Source organism: Mycteria americana, chromosome 22, assembly GCF_035582795.1.
Source record: "Mycteria americana isolate JAX WOST 10 ecotype Jacksonville Zoo and Gardens chromosome 22, USCA_MyAme_1.0, whole genome shotgun sequence".
Taxonomy (NCBI): domain Eukaryota; kingdom Metazoa; phylum Chordata; class Aves; order Ciconiiformes; family Ciconiidae; genus Mycteria; species Mycteria americana.
In genome coordinates, this window is record NC_134386.1 from 2,860,320 (window position 1) to 2,877,335 (window position 17,016).

Genomic DNA, 17,016 nt, shown 5'->3' on the forward strand with positions numbered 1-17,016 from the left:
TTGAGTGCTGCTGAAATGTATGCATGCAAACACAGACCTATCTCTGCTGCCATCCCTCCCATTTCCATCCCTCTCCAGCATTTCAGTGCATTTCAGTGGGAAGCAGATAGGAATGCCCACGCGTTCGGCTTCCATTTTTGGCAGCTTAGCGTTGCTGTAAGCTCCGTATCGGCTCCTTTTGTACAGGCTTGGGTCTGTCCCTGACACTTCCACACCTCATTCCCTTTCGCTTTTGATATTCTTGCCTATACCTGGTTTCTGGGTCACAGACCCAGGATGGGCCCCCGAGGATTTCAGGGCTGTGCAAGGGCGAGTTGGGGTTGGAGGTGAATTTTGGTAAATCAAATCTTTTCGATACTCTGATAAATGGTCCCTGGAAGGTGACCCAGGTGGGACCTGGGTTTCTTCTGGCCACCGCACACACCAAGTGTCCTGTCCCTCAGTGCTTCAAGTCCCCTTGCTAGCCTCATACCTATGCATCGCTCAGAAATGAATGGCATTAAAAAGCAACAGATCCTTTAATTCGGTTGTTTTATGCAACTAGATAAGCACCACCGGGGTTTTCTTTCTTTTCTCTGTGCAAAACGCCCATAGTCTCATAATAACCGACACACTGATTTCCATGGTTTTTTCTTCATCAGGTAGTACCCTTCCTGTGGCCGTACAGAGAAGTTTTCTTACTTGCTTATAAAAATTAAAAGCAAGTGGGTGTATCCTCAAAAAAAAAAAAAAAGTTTCTTTTCGCCTTGGGTCTTTAGGGCAAAAAATAACCCTACAGGTGCTGTAAAAAATATATCGGGCTGCAAATTATTGAAGGGGACAGGAAACACTTGCAAGGTGAGCTCGGGTGCAGCCAGGGCTTCTCTCTTTCTAGGTCAAATTGTGCTTTAAAAGTGATTTTTCCCTCCTCCCGGAGCCCGTCCTCGGGGCCGCAACCGCTCCCGGCGGGTCCGGTCCGGCGGCCCCGGCGGGTGCAGCCTCGGACGGGGCAAACGCCTGCGGGGCCGAACAGCCCCGGATTTTCCCCCTCCTTTCTCCACCGAGCTCTGGTTTCTCTGGTTTCTCCTCCTGCCCGGCCGAGAGCAAGAGGAATCGCCTCTTTCTTGCACTTTCTTGCACGCAAATTGATGCCGAAAAGGGTGCTGGAGGCTGAGGGATGCGGCGAAATGCAAATGGGCAGCCTCGGGTTGTTCATTTACCGTCCTTTAAGAAAAGAAAGAAAGAAAAAAAAAAAAAGAGAAGTGTTTAGCCATCAGAATAAAGACAAAAAGGTGCTTGAAAGGAACTGAAAAGAGCCCCTTTTTCTCCGTCTTTTGGTTGCAACAGAAAATCGCACACGGATCTATAATGCAGATATTTCACAGTCTTCCAGTGGCCATTAACATTCAGCACACGGTTCTCTGCAGTAGGAATGAAATGGTTTTGAGTGTGAATGAACAAAAACCCATTAGAAAACCCTGGCTGTATTAAATTTCAGCTCGGAAAATGGAAATATTTCTCACTTGGACGCTTATTTCTGTAGATCAGAGCAAAAACCCGAACGGGAAGAATGCTTTAGTTGCTGTTTAGGGAATATTTCATCCCAATGGCACTTCCAGAGTGGTGTGAGACCCATCAATGGCGAGTCTGCTTGCAAACAATAAACCTGTTTAATCTTTTTTTATTATTATTTTTTAATTTTATGAAAAGCAATTAAGTCATCTAGCAGAGAAAGATAACATTGATTCCCTTGGAAAATTAATTATATTTTGCCTTTGTACAGAGTGTAACATATATCGAAAAGGCATTTCCCTGGCAGTGCTTTAGAGCAACGAATTTCATTTTAAATTTATTGGATGTAACTACAACGAGGAGTTTTCCTGTTTTGTTTGCAGGTCTAAAATTACATGGTGCCGTACAGCAGCACACACACTAAGAGATCACGTCGTCTTAGGGCTTGAAAAAGTAATAATAATAAAAATATTTAAAAAGAAAGAGACGCAGAGCTCCCTTTTATATTGTATTTTATTTTTGGTCTCAGATTAGGAAACAAATGGAGTGAGGACGTAAAAAATGTACCTTTGATGCTGCTGAAGGAGAAGCAGGGAAAGACAGAGAGCAGTCTGAGGTCCCTGTTAATGACATCCCGTCAAGATGCTTGTAAGACCCAAGAATGTTTACAACGTGGGCTCAAGTTCAATGACAAAATCCTTTGAAGGGGAAAGGGGAAGGAAAAAAAAAAAAAAAGCAGCCCAGACACTTTGTGCAGTGGGCATGAACTTGAACAAAAGAAAGGAGTCAAAGGCTGGGGAAGGGGGGAGGCGTGAAGGAAGGACAAGGAGAGGTGTTCCCACTGCGCCTGCTTCTGCCTTTCTTCAGTTCGTAGGTGGATCCTTGGTACATTTTAACTTGATTTAGGGGAAAAACAAAGCGGGGGGAAAGAGACGAGGGGGGCAGGAGAGGAGAGGAGAGGAGAGGAGAGGAGAGGAGAGGAGAGGAGAGGAGAGGAGAGGAGAGGAGAGAAGAGAAGAGAAGAGAAGAGAAGAGAAGAGAAGAGAAGAGAAGAGAAGAGAAGAGAAGAGAAGAGAAGAGAAGAGAAGAGAAGAGAAGAGAAGAGAAGAGAAGAGAAGAGGAGGGATGCCAGCGTGGTGTGTGCCCCACCTCGGGGCAGGGCGGCCGGCGGATGAAGATGCCCCTCCAGTCACTCTGTTTTAAATGCCGTTTTCTTACCAAAAACTATACCAGAGCCCCCCCACCTCACCGCCCTCCCAGGGCTGCTCTGCCCCACGTTTGAGGCTGCTCTACCCCGGGTTTTGGAGCTGGTCTGCTCCAAGTTTTGGGCTGGTCTGCCCTAGGTTTGGGGCTGCTCTGCCCCAGGTTTGGGGCTGCTCTACCCCCGTTTTGGGGCTGGTCTGCTCCAAGTTTTGGGCTGCTTTGCCCCAGGTTTGGGGCTGCTCTGCCCCAGGTTTTCTGAGTTTCAAGTTCAACGGCAAAGGGAGGGGGCGGGAGCCTTCACCTGGCCCGGCGCCCCCCGGCAGCGGCTCCTTCCCGGCGTTTTACGAGGATGTCGGGCCTTTCTCGCCCTTTGCTGAGGCCGCCGTGTAAAGGTTTTACAGCCCCCCCCGAGACTCTCCTCCTCCCCTTCCCATCTGCATTTTCCACCTCGGATTCGGGGCTGGAGCTGAGGACAGGGATTGGGGGCGGGGGTGGGTCACGTCTCCCAGTTTCAGCCCAGTTTCCCACTGGGACGGGGTTCCTAACTGGGCTGGAGGTGGCTGGGGGTTTCCAGTGCTGGTTTGGGGACATCGGGGAAAGATCTCTAGACGGGGAGAAAAAAAAAGGATGGGGAAAAAACCCCCATCTCACTAAAAGGATTAACCCTTAATGTGCCGTAGAGGGGAGCTTTAAGAGCCTTTTCCAAACCCGCAAACAGACCGGGTTTATTTTGAAGGGCCATGGGAGACCACAGCCGGATTTCTTTTATTTCATTAGATTTGCTTTTCTTTGGGGGACATGCGAGGGGCTTCCTCCCGTCGGGTAAAGCCGCTTCTGCTTTGCGGCCCCTACAGACACACCAAAATCAGGTTCGTTATTGGTAACACAGGGGGAAAGAAAAGCGGATTTTGAGCTTTCCATCCATCCGCCCGTTCAGGAAAACCGGACGAACGTTCCCAGCCGCTTCCTAGCGCGGGTCCGGCCGGTGCCGCCGGGAGTCAGGGCCGGGCTCCTGCCCCCGGGCCAGAAATTAAGAAAATAAACCCGAATTGGTTCAAAGCCGAGTAATTCAGAGCAGGATCCGGATTGGGAAGAGCAAAGTGTAACCGCTCCCTGCCCGCCAGCGCTCCAGCTGCCGGGGGACCCATCACCGCTGCCGGGGCCCGGGGGAGCGTTATAGGCGAGCACGGGGCCCTATAGGCGAGCGTTATAGGCGAGCACGGGGCCCCATAGGCCGCGCTGGGCCCACACACGCGGAGCCGCGCGGTTTCCTGCGCGCTTCTGCGCTCACCCTGTCCGCATTGCCCCTTTTCGTCTTTTTTGGGTTTGGTTTTTTTTTTTTTTTGGACCGGAGCGCCCGTCGCGGAGCCTCCCCGCAGCCCCACGGCTCCCCCCGCGTGGGGCGGGATTTATTACGTCTGCCCCACAGCCCCCGCTTACGTCACCGCTCGGAACGCTCAACCCTAGGGCCATTGGCTGTCCCCCTCCCGGAGCTTCTGGCGTCACGCGTGACGTCACGGGAGGAGTGACGCCCGCCCAGGCGGGGAAAGGCAGCACCCCGGGGTGCCGCCGGCACCTCCGGCAAAGCGCAGGGCGGAAATATCTGGGGAAAACGGGGAAAAATGGGGAAAAAAACGGGGAACCCGCGCCTGGCTCTGCTCCGCTCCCCGCCGGGAACCTCCTGGAAGCCAGAGCCTGCCCAAGCCGAAAATATTTGATAAATATGTCATGAAACCAGACCAAAAATCACTATTCAAAATTATCATTATTTAGGGCACGCTGCAGTTTAACGCTTCGAAGAAAGAAAAGGCAGGAAAAAAAGCGCAACGTTTTGGTGGTGGAGCCGGCCTTCCGGAGTTTCTTCGCCCTGCGAGAGGTTTTTGGGGTGCACGGGCAGGTTTTACACGCGGGGCTGCTGCGGGGGCTCTGCGAGCCGGCACATTCCGCTGCCTTGAACACCGAGATATTAAACAAAGAAATCGTGGAGTTCGCGATGGTGCACCCAGCGCGTCCTTGAAGCTGTAAATAACCCGAAAAGAGGAGAGAAAAGCGCATGTTTGAGTATCTCGACTTTCGCCCTATTTATTCTGTTGAAAAGGATGACGACGTTTCTTAATATTAACCAAGATCATTTAGTATTATACGGGGATTATCTCAGCACATGCTACGAAACGCATCACTATAATTCTGTATTAGTAGGAGCAGGAAAATGTGTGTACAAATGCAGGTATATTAGCACAAACGAAAGCGTGTATGAAATTATACGAAGTGCGTTTTCCTGTACCAAAATAGAGGCATGAACATACACACGAGTATGTATATATGTCCGTATACAAACATGTGTATATACACCCTTCCGGGAGTATATATTTAGATCCACACATCCAGTACTATATTGCATGTATACGTGCATACGTTTGGGTAGCTGGGTATATATAAACACACGAACACAAATATCAGATATGATAAAAGGTAAAATAATGCGTATTGCTAAATATGTGCATGTGCATACGTATATGTATATTTTATATATAAACGCGCAAAAACGTAGTACGTGCCTTCATAAATGTGTGCCTACGGGGACATATACGCATATACTGTACATTCACGCAAACCCGCGCGTTTATGCAAACAATTCACGCGTGTTTCTGTATAACACACCCGGACTATATTTAATCTCCCTTAGACGCGCATTTTGATACTTCTGCCTGTGATTAAGGAGATTTTTTTTTTTTCTGCTAGAAGTGCGGCTTTTCGTTTCTAAAGACCAAATTCCCTGTGACTCCCCCCCAGCCCCGCACAGCCCCGCTCCCGCCGCACGCAGGCGAGCCGGGAGTTGCGTATTGGGGTTAATCAATGCAATTAGAGAGTTTTTCTGGTGGTTTTGGTTTTTTAAAGCGGTCGGAGGAGGCGGTTCAAACCGAAGCGGTGGGAGACGGAGGGAGCAGGACGTGGCAGCGGCGTGGTAAGGCAAGAGCAAACTGTGCGGGGTCCTCCGCCTGCAAAGCGGGCAGGGATGGGGGCATCTTCCTCACTCGCCCTCCTTTCCGGGGGGTCGCACCCCGCGGGAGCAGCGGGGAGCGGTGCCCAGCGCCCCGCGCTGCCCCGGCCGCGGGGACGGCTCAGCCCGCCCCGGGCGCCGCTCGCTCCCGCCGCTGCCGGTGCCGGACCCCCCCCGCTTCCCCGGGGGAGGAAAGACGGGGACCCCTTCGGGGCTTGCGGTGGCCGTGTCCTCACGGGGTGCTGCTGCCGCTGGTGGTTTTGATTTTGGCGACGACTTTTTTCTCCTTCACCCGCCTGTTCTGGAACCAGATGGTGATCTGTCGCTCCGTGAGGTTGGTGGCGGCGGAGATCTTCCTCCTCTTGTCGCGGGTGATGAACTTGCTGCTGGCGTACTCCTTCTCCAGCTCCTTCAGCTGCCCCTTGCTGTACGGGACCCTCTTCTTGCGGCCCCGGCGGAAGGAGCAGCCTTCGGGGGGCAACTGCCCGGCGGAGTCTGGGAGCGGGGAGAGACGGGGCTGAGCGGGGCCGGGGGGGTCCCCACGGGGTCCCCACCCACCCTGCACCCCTCCACCCTGCACCCCCCGCCCTGCACCCCTGCCTTTCCCTGAAAGCAGCACCCTCTTTCCCTGCCACCCCATTTCTTGCCTCCAGCCTCCTGACAGCGATGATGTTTAAAGATATTTAAGTTCTATATTCCCCCTACTGGTATTTAAATTTTGTTTTTCTTCCCTGAATTTATGATTATTTTGGGGGGAGGGAGAAATCCAGGTATTCGCAAAACACCGACGTGGGTGAGACCCGCGCTCATGCCCGCGTACTCGCTCCAGGGGCGAGGCGAGGGCGAGGGCCGGGGGCGAGTTCAATCCCACCAGTGTGGCGTGGGCGGGGGTGCGTGGGAAGGGTCCCCCCCGTTCACGGCCCTGTACGGTGGGGGCCATGCTTTAAAGCAGCCCCATTCCCAGTGCTGCTTGCGGGCTGCGGCTGGTCCGTAGCTGCCGGGATCGCGTCTGAACCCGGATAGTATCACCATCCGAACCCGGGTAGTATCACCATCCGAACCCGGGTAGTATCACCATCTGCCTCCCTGCTCGCAGGGCGATGAGTTGCAAAAGGCAGCGTTAATCTACATTATTTTTTGAAGCCTGCCTACCGGCTAATTCTGGCTAGCTCGCAAGCGTTCCTGGACGGCAAGAGCAGCTCCCCAGCAGATTACTTTAAGCCTTGGTCCCAATCTCCCCCCGCACGATGCACCCCCCCGCAACCTCCTCCCCGCTTCCAGCCCCTCGCAGCCCCCGCACAGGGACTTTACCTGCAAAGGCGGATTTCAGGAGGTACCCGGCCTGGCCCTGCTCTTTGGGGCAGCACATCTGGCTGCTCCAGCCGCCGCCTAGAGCCCACGGCTGATGGTAACCGTCCACCGGCAGCAGAGTCTCATGCCGGGCCTCCCCCGGGCCGCTCAGCCCCGGTACTACCGACACGTCCAGGTAACCGGCGACGGGCTGGTAAGGGGCCCCGTAGCCGGGGTAGAAAGCGAACTCGGCGGGGCGGCTCTGGAAGTCCTCGCTGCCCGCGGGGGGGTCCAGGTACTTCTCGGCGGGGAAGGGGCCCTGGCCCGGGCCGGCTTTCAGGGCGCTGCGGGCGACGCGGCAGGAGTAGTACCCGCTGCCGAAGTATCCGTAGGGCAGCGGGGCGGAGGCGGCGGGGCCCGGCGGGGCGGCCGGGGGCGGCGGCGGGGCGGCGGGGCACGGCTTGGGCGGCTCGGCCGGCCCCTCCGCCGGGTAACCGGGGTTCATCCCGGGGGGAGGCGAAGGGCCGCCGAGGGCCGGGGGGGGAGGCGGCAGCAGCCCCCTGCCCTGGCCGCCTGCGAAGCCGCCGGCTGCCAGGAGCCCCTCGAGGCCCGGGGGGCCGCGGGGCTCCGGGGGCTGCATGGGGGGCGGCGCGGGGGCCGGGGCATGGGGAGAGCCTGCTCGGCAGCACCCGGGCACTGCCCGAGGGGGGTCCCCGGATCTTTTTAAAAGGCTGCGAGCTGCCGAGAGCTGCCTTTCCCCGCCGGGCTGCCCTGACGCAACGGGCGGGGGCTGCCTCATTGGCTGCCGCTCGGGGGGAAAAGGACGGAGAAGGAGGAAAAAAAACCCAACCCCACACAAAAAAACCTCCAGCCCCAATAAACCCTGGCTGCAGAAATTGCGAAAATACTTTTATTGCAATGGGAGGAGGAGGGGGACACCCCCCCCCGCACGTGACAGGCGGGTACACGGGAGGTGCCTCTTCGCTGCATCTTGCCAAAAAAAAAAGGGGGGGAAGAGGTGGGGGGGAATGGGGGGACGAGGGGAGGGAGGGGAAGCGGAGGGAGGATCACGAACGGCGCGGAGGAGCAGTCCCCGGTGGAAAAATCCGGGCTCAGATTAAAACCACCTTTTTTTCTTTTTTTTTTTTTTCGGTGTGGCCCCTTCTTCCCACGCAGGTCCGGGGGCTTCTGCCCTGGGAAAAACCCGGCCCAGTCCGAGGAAAGCCGGGACCCCGCCTCGGCCCAGCGGGGTGACGGCAGCAGCCGTGGGGCAGCGATGAACCCCTGGGATGGGGCCTCGCCTCCGCCCCGGCCTTGCTCTCTGCCCCTGCTCGGGGGTTTTATCCCACGCACATCATCGCACACCCCCACTTTCAGCTGCAAAAGGCCAAAACCCGTATTCTTGGGCAGAGGGACAGGGCATGGACCTAATAGCAAGGAGAGAGAGGAAAGGGGATCCCTGGTACCCCGAAAAAATAACTGCAAGGTGGGGGGGGAACAATCTGCTTGCCCACAGCTATTGCCACGCACAGCACTGGCATGGCCCTGGGTCGGGTCTGCAGGTCAGTGTGGACCCCGACTAAGAAGCATCCCAAAGAGAAAGAATTTGGAAAAGAGGGGTTGGAAAATAATACAGAGAAGCCCTTTGGGGTCCAGGAGCAGCAGACAGGTGGAGAGACAGGCAGAAGGGGGGACAGACAGACAGACGTGGCGATGAGGGATTACATCCACCTGGAAAAGTTTGGGGTAAATACACGGAGGCCTGTGCATATGTGCGTGCTAATAAATGATTCAGGTACGTGCATTTTTAATCGTCTGTACGCGCAGTACGAACACATACAGCCACGTTTCTCGCTCCTTTTTCTCTCCGGTTTTCCCTCAAAGGCCTTGTCTGAGGAAAAGCTTTGCCGCAATTCCCCCAAAGGCAGCTTGAGCTCACATCTTGTTTCCTTCCTGCAAAGAAATCGAGAGATTTTTTTTTGCTTTCTGACTATCAAATCGCAATATAAAGTCTCCTGCCACGTCTTTCGGCCACCAAAGCAACGACCAGTCTGTCCAGAGGAGCCGCGACAGGATCTGACTCGTAGGGACAGAAATTACAACAGAAATCACGACAGAAATCACGACAGAAAACAGGGGTTAAAAGTGATGATTGCAAAGCTCGTCCAGGCGGGGAAAAGCCCCGTTTCGCTGCGGGGGACAGCTCCCCCCCCCAAAACGGCTCCTTCCAGCTCCCGCATCCGCAGGGGCTTTGCCCCGGGCTGTCTCGGCGAGATCCGCTCCCGCACCCCGTCTTCTCTCCCAGGGAAATAAATAACCCGCATCGCAAAGCTGCGTCTTCGCTCCTCGATCCTTCCCGTCCGCTAAAAATCCCGGAGTTTCACCGAAGCCGATGGTTTTATTTTTCTGGAGAAAAAAAAAAATTAAAAAAAACCCTTTTGTGTTTTTAGCCTTCACCTTTCCGATTTCAAAGCTTCTTTCTTCCCTTCCCGTAGTTTAACGACTGCACTCCTTCTTTGATGCCCTTTTTACTCTCCTCCTCTCCTGCCCTCTCCCCATTTGCTTTCAACCAGCCCATCACTCGGGGCACGGCGGCCGGGTGTTTGCCGACGGGGCCGCAGCTCCCCCGCGTCTCACCCGGCTTCCTTCCCAGAAAGGTCGGCTTTAATCCCGAGGTCAAGGCCAAGTTGAAAGTTAAAAGCCGGTTGACTTCGGGGCTTGGCTGTGACCGCGGCCGTCGGGGCTGCCCCGGCCCCGCCGCCCCACGGAGCCCCACGGCCGCGGGGAGAGCTCGCTCCCCACGGCGGCTTTGCGGGGAGAAGCTCCCGAGCTGTCCCGGGTTGAGGCTGGAGTGGGATCCGCGGAGAGAGCGACTTGCTGCAGATTTGCCTGGTAGTTTGTGTCACTTTCTTTCCTTTTATTGTATTTTTGTTTTAATCCAAGCGGGGGGGAAAAAAAAGGAGGAGTGGGACCCACCGGGAGAAGCTCCAGACACCCCGATAAACGAAGGGACGGCACCTCCGATTTATGGAAATATGGGTTTATTCTCTTTCCCAAAAACTCCTCGGGCAGGCCGGGGCGTGGGGGCTGGCAGGAGCAGCGTCGGGGAGGAATTCACCTTTTTCACCCCCAAAACCCCTGCACTTCGGCTGATTTATTTAGAGGCGTTCCTGGTTTCCGAAATTGCAGCGGACCCCGTGCTTTTAAGACGGCCGTTCATCTTCTTTATGACATGTTTGGAGATTTTCGAGCAGGCTTTGCCGTGGAAATAGTTTAAAATGCGGCTACCAAACTGATCTTAAGATTTCCGTTCTTTGACAATTCTACGGAGAAAATTTCGGTGTAATATTTAAGGTCACAATAAAGCAAGAGGAGCCGGGTTATTTTAGAGGAAAAAACGGATTTCTTTTGCTAGTTCCTTTCTCCTCTCTGTGATCGGACTTAAAATTATCAAATGCGCCTATTAGTTTGCAACGATTCTTTTATTATATTCTCCATAGGATCCATTTAATATTTATGCCATCTAGAATCCGAAAAAGCTGGGGAATAACTATTTAACAGTCTGTGATTTTTTTAAGCAATTGAATTTGAGACCGTCGTTACAAAATACAAGGGGAAAAAAACTCAAAACCAACCCAAACCCCAAAGCAGTTTGAAGGGGGGAAAAAAATGGAACTACTTAAAGACTTAACGTTTGGAAATAATCAATTGTTGGAAAATTGAATTCTGGGTCTGGAAGGGAGCCCAGCTCTTTGGTTTCTGATTTTGGCAATATTTCTGGGAAGAAAAAATCAAATAAAGGCAAACATTTTGATCTTTTATTTCTTTTTTCTCCCTTCACCGCCAGCCCCTCCTTTCCCACCCCACAGGCATCCCCGGAAGCCCGGGGGATGTAGGTGCGAATATTTCTCTCCCTGATGCCTGGAGGGCCAGAATCTGTACTTTATAGCACATTTCTCGTGGATCCTTTGAACAAATCAGCTGGCATGGGAACAGAGAGCATGGCCTGACTTCTCTTCGCTCTTTTTATCCCCGCTCTGCGCTGAAGCCCCAGCACCGCAATCACTGCAGCACACTTCTGACACTCCCCCCCCTTTTTGGGGTGAAATGTGGGGTGATCTCAAACTCGGGGTGTTTTGTTTAACCCGGTTCTCACCATCCTTGCACCTCCCAGGTTTCCTTTTCCCTCCCTGGGCTTGACTGGAGGCTCCTTCCTTGCTGCTTAGTTTCTCTTTGAGAAACTGCGAGGGCTGAGCTCCACCTCGGACCCTTCGTCTCTTGCTCCTGGGCTGTCCAACCTGAAACCTCCAGTTTGGGTCTCTCCTCCTGTTTGCCAAAATGGAAAATGAAATACCATAGAGGCTCCCCAAAGGCCGCGGCTGCCCGTGCCCCCTGCTCCCAGCCCCAAACCCTGTCACTCCCTCGGAAAATGCCCCTCCATGAGCCCCCTTCCCACCTCCTGCATCCTCCCCTGGAGCCCCAGCCTCCCCCAGCCCCAGCTCCTCGGCCAGGGAGGCTGAAACTTCAAAGGGGACCAACCCTGACCCCGCTCCTGTCTGCAGGAGAGGAAGAAGAGTGGTGGGAGCCGGTGATGGCTTCACCCACAGAGCAGAAGCCCTGGGGGAAGCAAAGGCAATGTGGCCTGCGTGCAGCTTATGGTGCAGCAGCAAATGCTCCTGCCTGGGAGCAGAGAGACAAAATACAAATGTATAATACAATATGTTTGTGTTTTCTCTCTCTGACTGCTGCAGATAGAGACGTTTGCACATCCTCGATCTGGAAACAGCCACATAAATGCAGCTGGGTGTCCCTGCTTGTGTTGGTGCTATGTCCATCCCAGCTCTTCAAACACCCTTTCTTTAAATACGGCAAAATGTGCATCTCTGCGCACCCCCTCCACACACCCCTATATGTATGTATATGTGAATCGTGCACTGTGGCTGTGCATCCCGTCCATCCCGCCCAGCCGGAGCAGCCCTTTTGCCTGAGCATGTTTCCCTGTCGGCACCGAGCCCGGCAGCGTGCGCCCATCACTGCACGCACCAGGGACTAACTCTGTGTTCCCCAAGTTCCTGCTCAGCTAAAGCAATTTATTTCAGCTGTTGTGGGAGAAAAGGGGAGTTGCTTTGTGCTTGGCTTTTAAACCCTGCTTCTGATGTTTAATTCGTTAGGAGCCGTCGGGATCCTTTGCGCTTCCCTGCTGCTCCCTCCACTGCTGGTGGGTCCCGCAGGCAGCCTGCGAGGGGGCATAGCTTGACCACATGCATGGAGGGGCTGGAGGTAAGCCACATTTTTGGTGGAATCAGGAAGATTTTTGAGGCCCGTTCTCAAAAATGTGCCCTGCAGGAAGTGAATCTGGTGGTATCCAGCCAGGGCAGGAGCAGCTCTGCTGCACCAGGCATGTCACTGCGGGGTACCCAGGGCATGGGGCAGCCTGGAGGTGGGAACCAGAGGAACCCCCTTCCCTCATAGCATAAACCTATAGGCAAACCTATAAGCTGGACCATGCCTCTGCTCCAGCACAGCTCCGCTGCACTCGATGGGTTGTTGCTCTCTTTTCTGGTATCTCTGGTAGATCAGAAATTTCTCCCTAGGGCAGAAATCCAAACATGAGACCTTTGTCTTTTGGATCGAGCCATTGATATGGCGATCTCCACCGAGGCCCAGGCCCTAACTCACGTGTCTGGCGTGATTCATGCCCTACACTCAGGGAAGTCTCACTGAGCTTAGTAGGACAGATCATAAATCACGGCAAGATGAGCGATGGCTGCTCCTAGTCCCAGGCTGGTCACGGAGGTGCTCAGGCCAGCAGGATGGTGACTGAGGTCCCCAGGCCTGAGGTGACCGCTGCAATGGGAATTATGCCTCCTGCTATTCATGGCAAAATCTCCCCAGGCCTCTGGGGCTAAGGTCTTCAAAGCAGGTAAAATATTTGGGATCTGAACCTCCTCAGGGCAGCCACGTTGTGGAAATGCCCCACAGAGGTGGCCGGGGTGCAGCATTGCTGCTTTTCTGGCTGAATCTTGAGTGTTTCTCACCTGTACTGCAGGGAGGGATCTATGTATATCCAAAAAGTGGCCAAGTGCTTCATTCAGGCTTCTTCTGCCTTCCCGAGCCTGGTGGTGGATCAATAATGCCTAAAAGGGGTTACCTACAGGCACAGGGCTGGGCTCAGCTTTGCCCAGGCAGAGCAGAGACCACAGCAAGTGTGTTGGGAGACTTTGTGATTAATAGATTGCCAAGAGATGACTACAACGGCTGGAAGATAGTGCGTGCATTGCCCTCACCATTGCCATTGCCATTGCCACCGCCAGACCAGGTCTGGGGAGGTCTCTCCCTCCTCCCCTGCCCAACGCACTGCGGCGTAGGGAGACTCCCAGTGAGGACAGATGGATGCAGCATGGAAAGGCGCTGAGCATCATGCCTGGACTGGCCTAGAGCTCCAGTGCGCCCTGGGCCGCAGCATCATGGGGGACAGGGAAAGACATCCCTGTCTTGGTGGGTTTTAATGCATTTTTACACATTTCTACTTATTCCGTAATCCAAGGGTTGAGAGCAGGGTCTCCTCCCTGTCCCCCCCTCAGCCCTTGAATCCAGTTTGAGGTCCCAGCGTGAGGTGGGAAGAGCGACAGGGAAGGACTGAGAGCACAACACAAGATGTGTGTTGCTGGAAATGCTTTAAGGCCAAACCGGGTCTGCAGAGCTCCTCTTCCCTGATGCTGCCCCGGTTTTCTTCACCTCCCTGGCTCACCCCGCCGGGGAGGTGTAAAGCCCCGCGGTAAATCAGACAGAGCGGGCAGTGAAGCCCCCCGGGAGCATCCCCACCAGCGGCCGCTCGTCCCTGGGCTCTGCTTCCCACCGTTTTCTGCCATTTGCACCCTGTACCTCGCTCCTCTCCACAGAGACCATGGGCGGGCCGGGGAGGGCAGGGAGCCGGGCAGGGAGCCGGGAGGGAGCCGGGCAGGGAGCTGGGAGGGAGCTCGGCGGGTGCCCCCGGCTCTGTCCCCCCCGGGGTGGCCCCGAGCGCCGGACCCGCCCCGGCTCTGCCCGCAGGGTGTCTGGGTCCCCGCCGGGCGTGGGTGGCTGCCTGGGAGGGGGGGTGGGGAACGGGGAAGGGGGTTTCAAAGGTCGCCCTTTCCCCCCCCCTCCGCCTCCTTCCTTATTGCAGGGGCGGCGGCCTGGGCCGCCCGGTGCGGCGAGGAGGAGGAAGGGGGGGAGGAAGGCGGGGGGAGGCAGGGAGGGAAAGAGGCGGCCGGGGGGAGACAGGCAGCCGCCTCCCACCTCCCTCCCCGGGCTGCAGCGGGGGCTCGGGGGGCTCCGGGGGTCCGGGGAGCTAAAAAGAGCTTTTTATCCTTAAATGGAAACCGAAATGCAAATCCAGGTATTTCCTGGCATTTTCAACGCTCAATTCACAGTTTCCCCGCGCCACGCTCCCGGGTGTTAGGACTAGCCAGCTGATGCCGAATTAATTTGGTTTGGGGAACAAATGCGTTGCTGTGAATCAATTAAACGCCCAAACGTTACTTGCCAGAATGGTGGAAAAAAATAACGCCAAATATTAGTCGATGGGTGAGTGAATTTTTTGTTTGCAAGAAGTGCCCGACTATATTAATCCCGCGCGTGAATACAATGGCGGGATTGTTGGTTTACGAGAGGGACAAGGTCGGATGCTTTGTATCCTGCTTTGCAGAAACATAATTCCATCCTTTTCCAAAGGGCAGAACACAGGGAGCCCACGTTACCCGAGTCCGACGTTTGCAATCGCTTTTCCTCCCGGTTTTTCCACCCTAGGAGGGAGGATTGGGGCTCCTCTCCCCAGCCCCGCCGGCTTTGGGGGTGAGCGGGGGTTTCTCAGGCAGTTCAGGCCGTTTGCACCCAGGGACGCTTCACAACCCGGCAGGTTTCGGCACACACCGGGGGGAGCTCGGGGCGGGATGGCAGAAGAAGCATTTTCTGTCGATGCAGAAATGCCTGCTTTAGGACTGAAGAAATCAATCCTGAAAAGTTGACCGCAGTTGCAGTTAAAGGAAAAGGGAGCTGTCCCTGTCTACACGTCCGAGCTGAGTAAATCCAGGCACTGAACCGGCGTCGGTCGAGGCACAGGAACACACGAGCGGGATAAAGCTTTTAATATTCACTGCTCTTAACGTCCTCCTGATAAATAAGGACCGTGGCAGAGCAGCGAGGACGTTACAGGGCTCGGACCTCATGCCAACACGAGCACCAATGCCTCCAGCCATTTCCACTCGTTTTCCCTAAAAAGCAAGAAAATTCCTCGTATTTTCCCTTCGCCGCTGCGGTGCAGAGGAACACCTCGGGCGAGCTGTGTTGCAAACCAGCCGGAACGACTACCACGGCCACATCTCCATAGATCTTTTTTTTTTTTTTTTGACAGAATACCTTTTTCACCCGATACCGGATCGATTCACACCGGCCCGGAGACCCCCCGAGCCCGTTCCCCGCCCGGATTCCTCTCCCTGCACTTGCTGGTTTTCCCGGTGCTCGGGACAGGGAGCAAAGCCCGGAGCTTCCCACGGGGAGCAAATCACTGCCTGCCACTCTGGCCCATGGAGATGTACTAATTAAGACCCTCCAATTATAATCAAGACCCGATATCCCTTTGAGAGCTTCCCTGAGAGGTTTAAGTAACGGAAGGGCGTTGATCAATATATGATATTAGTAAGTATACGAATAAATATTAATATCAATCACTACGTTAGTATTGTTAATATTGCTACAGTGATAACTATATCGATAAATATTATAATATAAATGCGAATAACAACAACAACAACAACAACAACACCACAACAACAACAACAACAACAACAACAACAATAATAATAATAATAATAAAAAAAAAATAGCATCCCGACAATCTTTTTATTTGATACCTGTAGCCCCTACGAGCACATACAAAGGAGTGGGCGGAAAGATGCCCACTCCTTTGGGGCAGGCAGCCTTGCGGGCTCTGAACGCACCGTGGTACTAAAGTCACAAATACCCATTTTTCTCTCTTGCGGTTCACGCAGCGGATAGAAAAAGTCTCTTTCCATTCCTTCCCTTAGTTTATTAGTGCGTGCCAAAACGCCCCCCCCCCCCAACAAACAAACAAGCAAAACCAACAACGAAGTACCGAAAGAGCACTGCAAAATAAGGAAATCATTATAAAATCGGTTAAGATTTTTTTTTAAACTTTTCCCCTCACTTAGCCCCTGTGTCGCCAGAATTGCCCTAATTCCCCCCGAAGGGGAGAGGAGGTTTTCCTTTCCTCCCTCTCTGCAATATGCCAGCGTTACCTGTTTTTTTTTAGCTGTCCTGGGAAAACGGCTGATTTTTCCCCTTCCGTTTCGGTGCCACCGACTTTGAGGCTCCCCCCGGGCGCCTGGCAACCCCCGCGGGGCTTTGGGGGGTGCACTCGCCCCCCAAAAACCCTCCCCCGGGAGGGAAGGTGTGCTCGGAGGCGGGGAAGGTGTCCGCGGCAGGGACTGATCCGCCGGTGCCCGCTAATAACCAACTCCTCTCCTCCCTCCGGGGCTGACAAAGGGATCGAGTTCCCATCCGCCAAGGTAACTGCTTCGTCTTACGTTAATTATCCAGCTTATTAACAATGAGCCAAAACTGGAGGTACCCCCAAGGTGCCCCAAAAGGTGCCAATATAACCATTATTTTAAGGAGAGGCTGGTTTGTGAACGACTCAGCTGGGACCACCTCCACGGCTAAATTGTGGTTTATTTCGGTTTCATTTTCATCCCTTTTTCTTCTTCCCGGCAAATTTATCCTGTGGGGTTCGGGGGTCCTTGAGATCCTGGGCGTGAACAGGGGACAGACCCTTGGGTCTGGTTGGAAAAACTCGAAACTTTCCCTGTTGAATCATTCATGTCCTCATGAAAGATTAATAGAAATGGAATAACGCATCTTGGCAGCAACCCTGCCCAACCCCATTTATACCTTTTCACATCCTAATTTCCAGGCGATCTCTATGATTTCTTGTCCTCCAGCAAGGAGAATCAATTGACTTTCTTAATTAT

The 17,016-nt window shown here is 54.2% G+C and overlaps 1 protein-coding gene across 1 annotated transcript; it reads right to left on the reverse strand.

The window, feature by feature from the left end:
• Positions 1-5,927: 5,927 nt before the first annotated feature.
• Positions 5,928-7,625, reverse strand: HOXB13 (homeobox B13). Its single transcript, XM_075522979.1, has 2 exons — positions 7,007-7,625; positions 5,928-6,190 (listed from the first exon to the last, which is right to left on the reverse strand). The coding sequence occupies exons 1-2, from the start codon at positions 7,623-7,625 to the stop codon at positions 5,928-5,930; spliced, it is 882 nt and encodes a 293-aa protein (XP_075379094.1).
• Between the last annotated feature and the right edge of the window lie 9,391 nt (positions 7,626-17,016).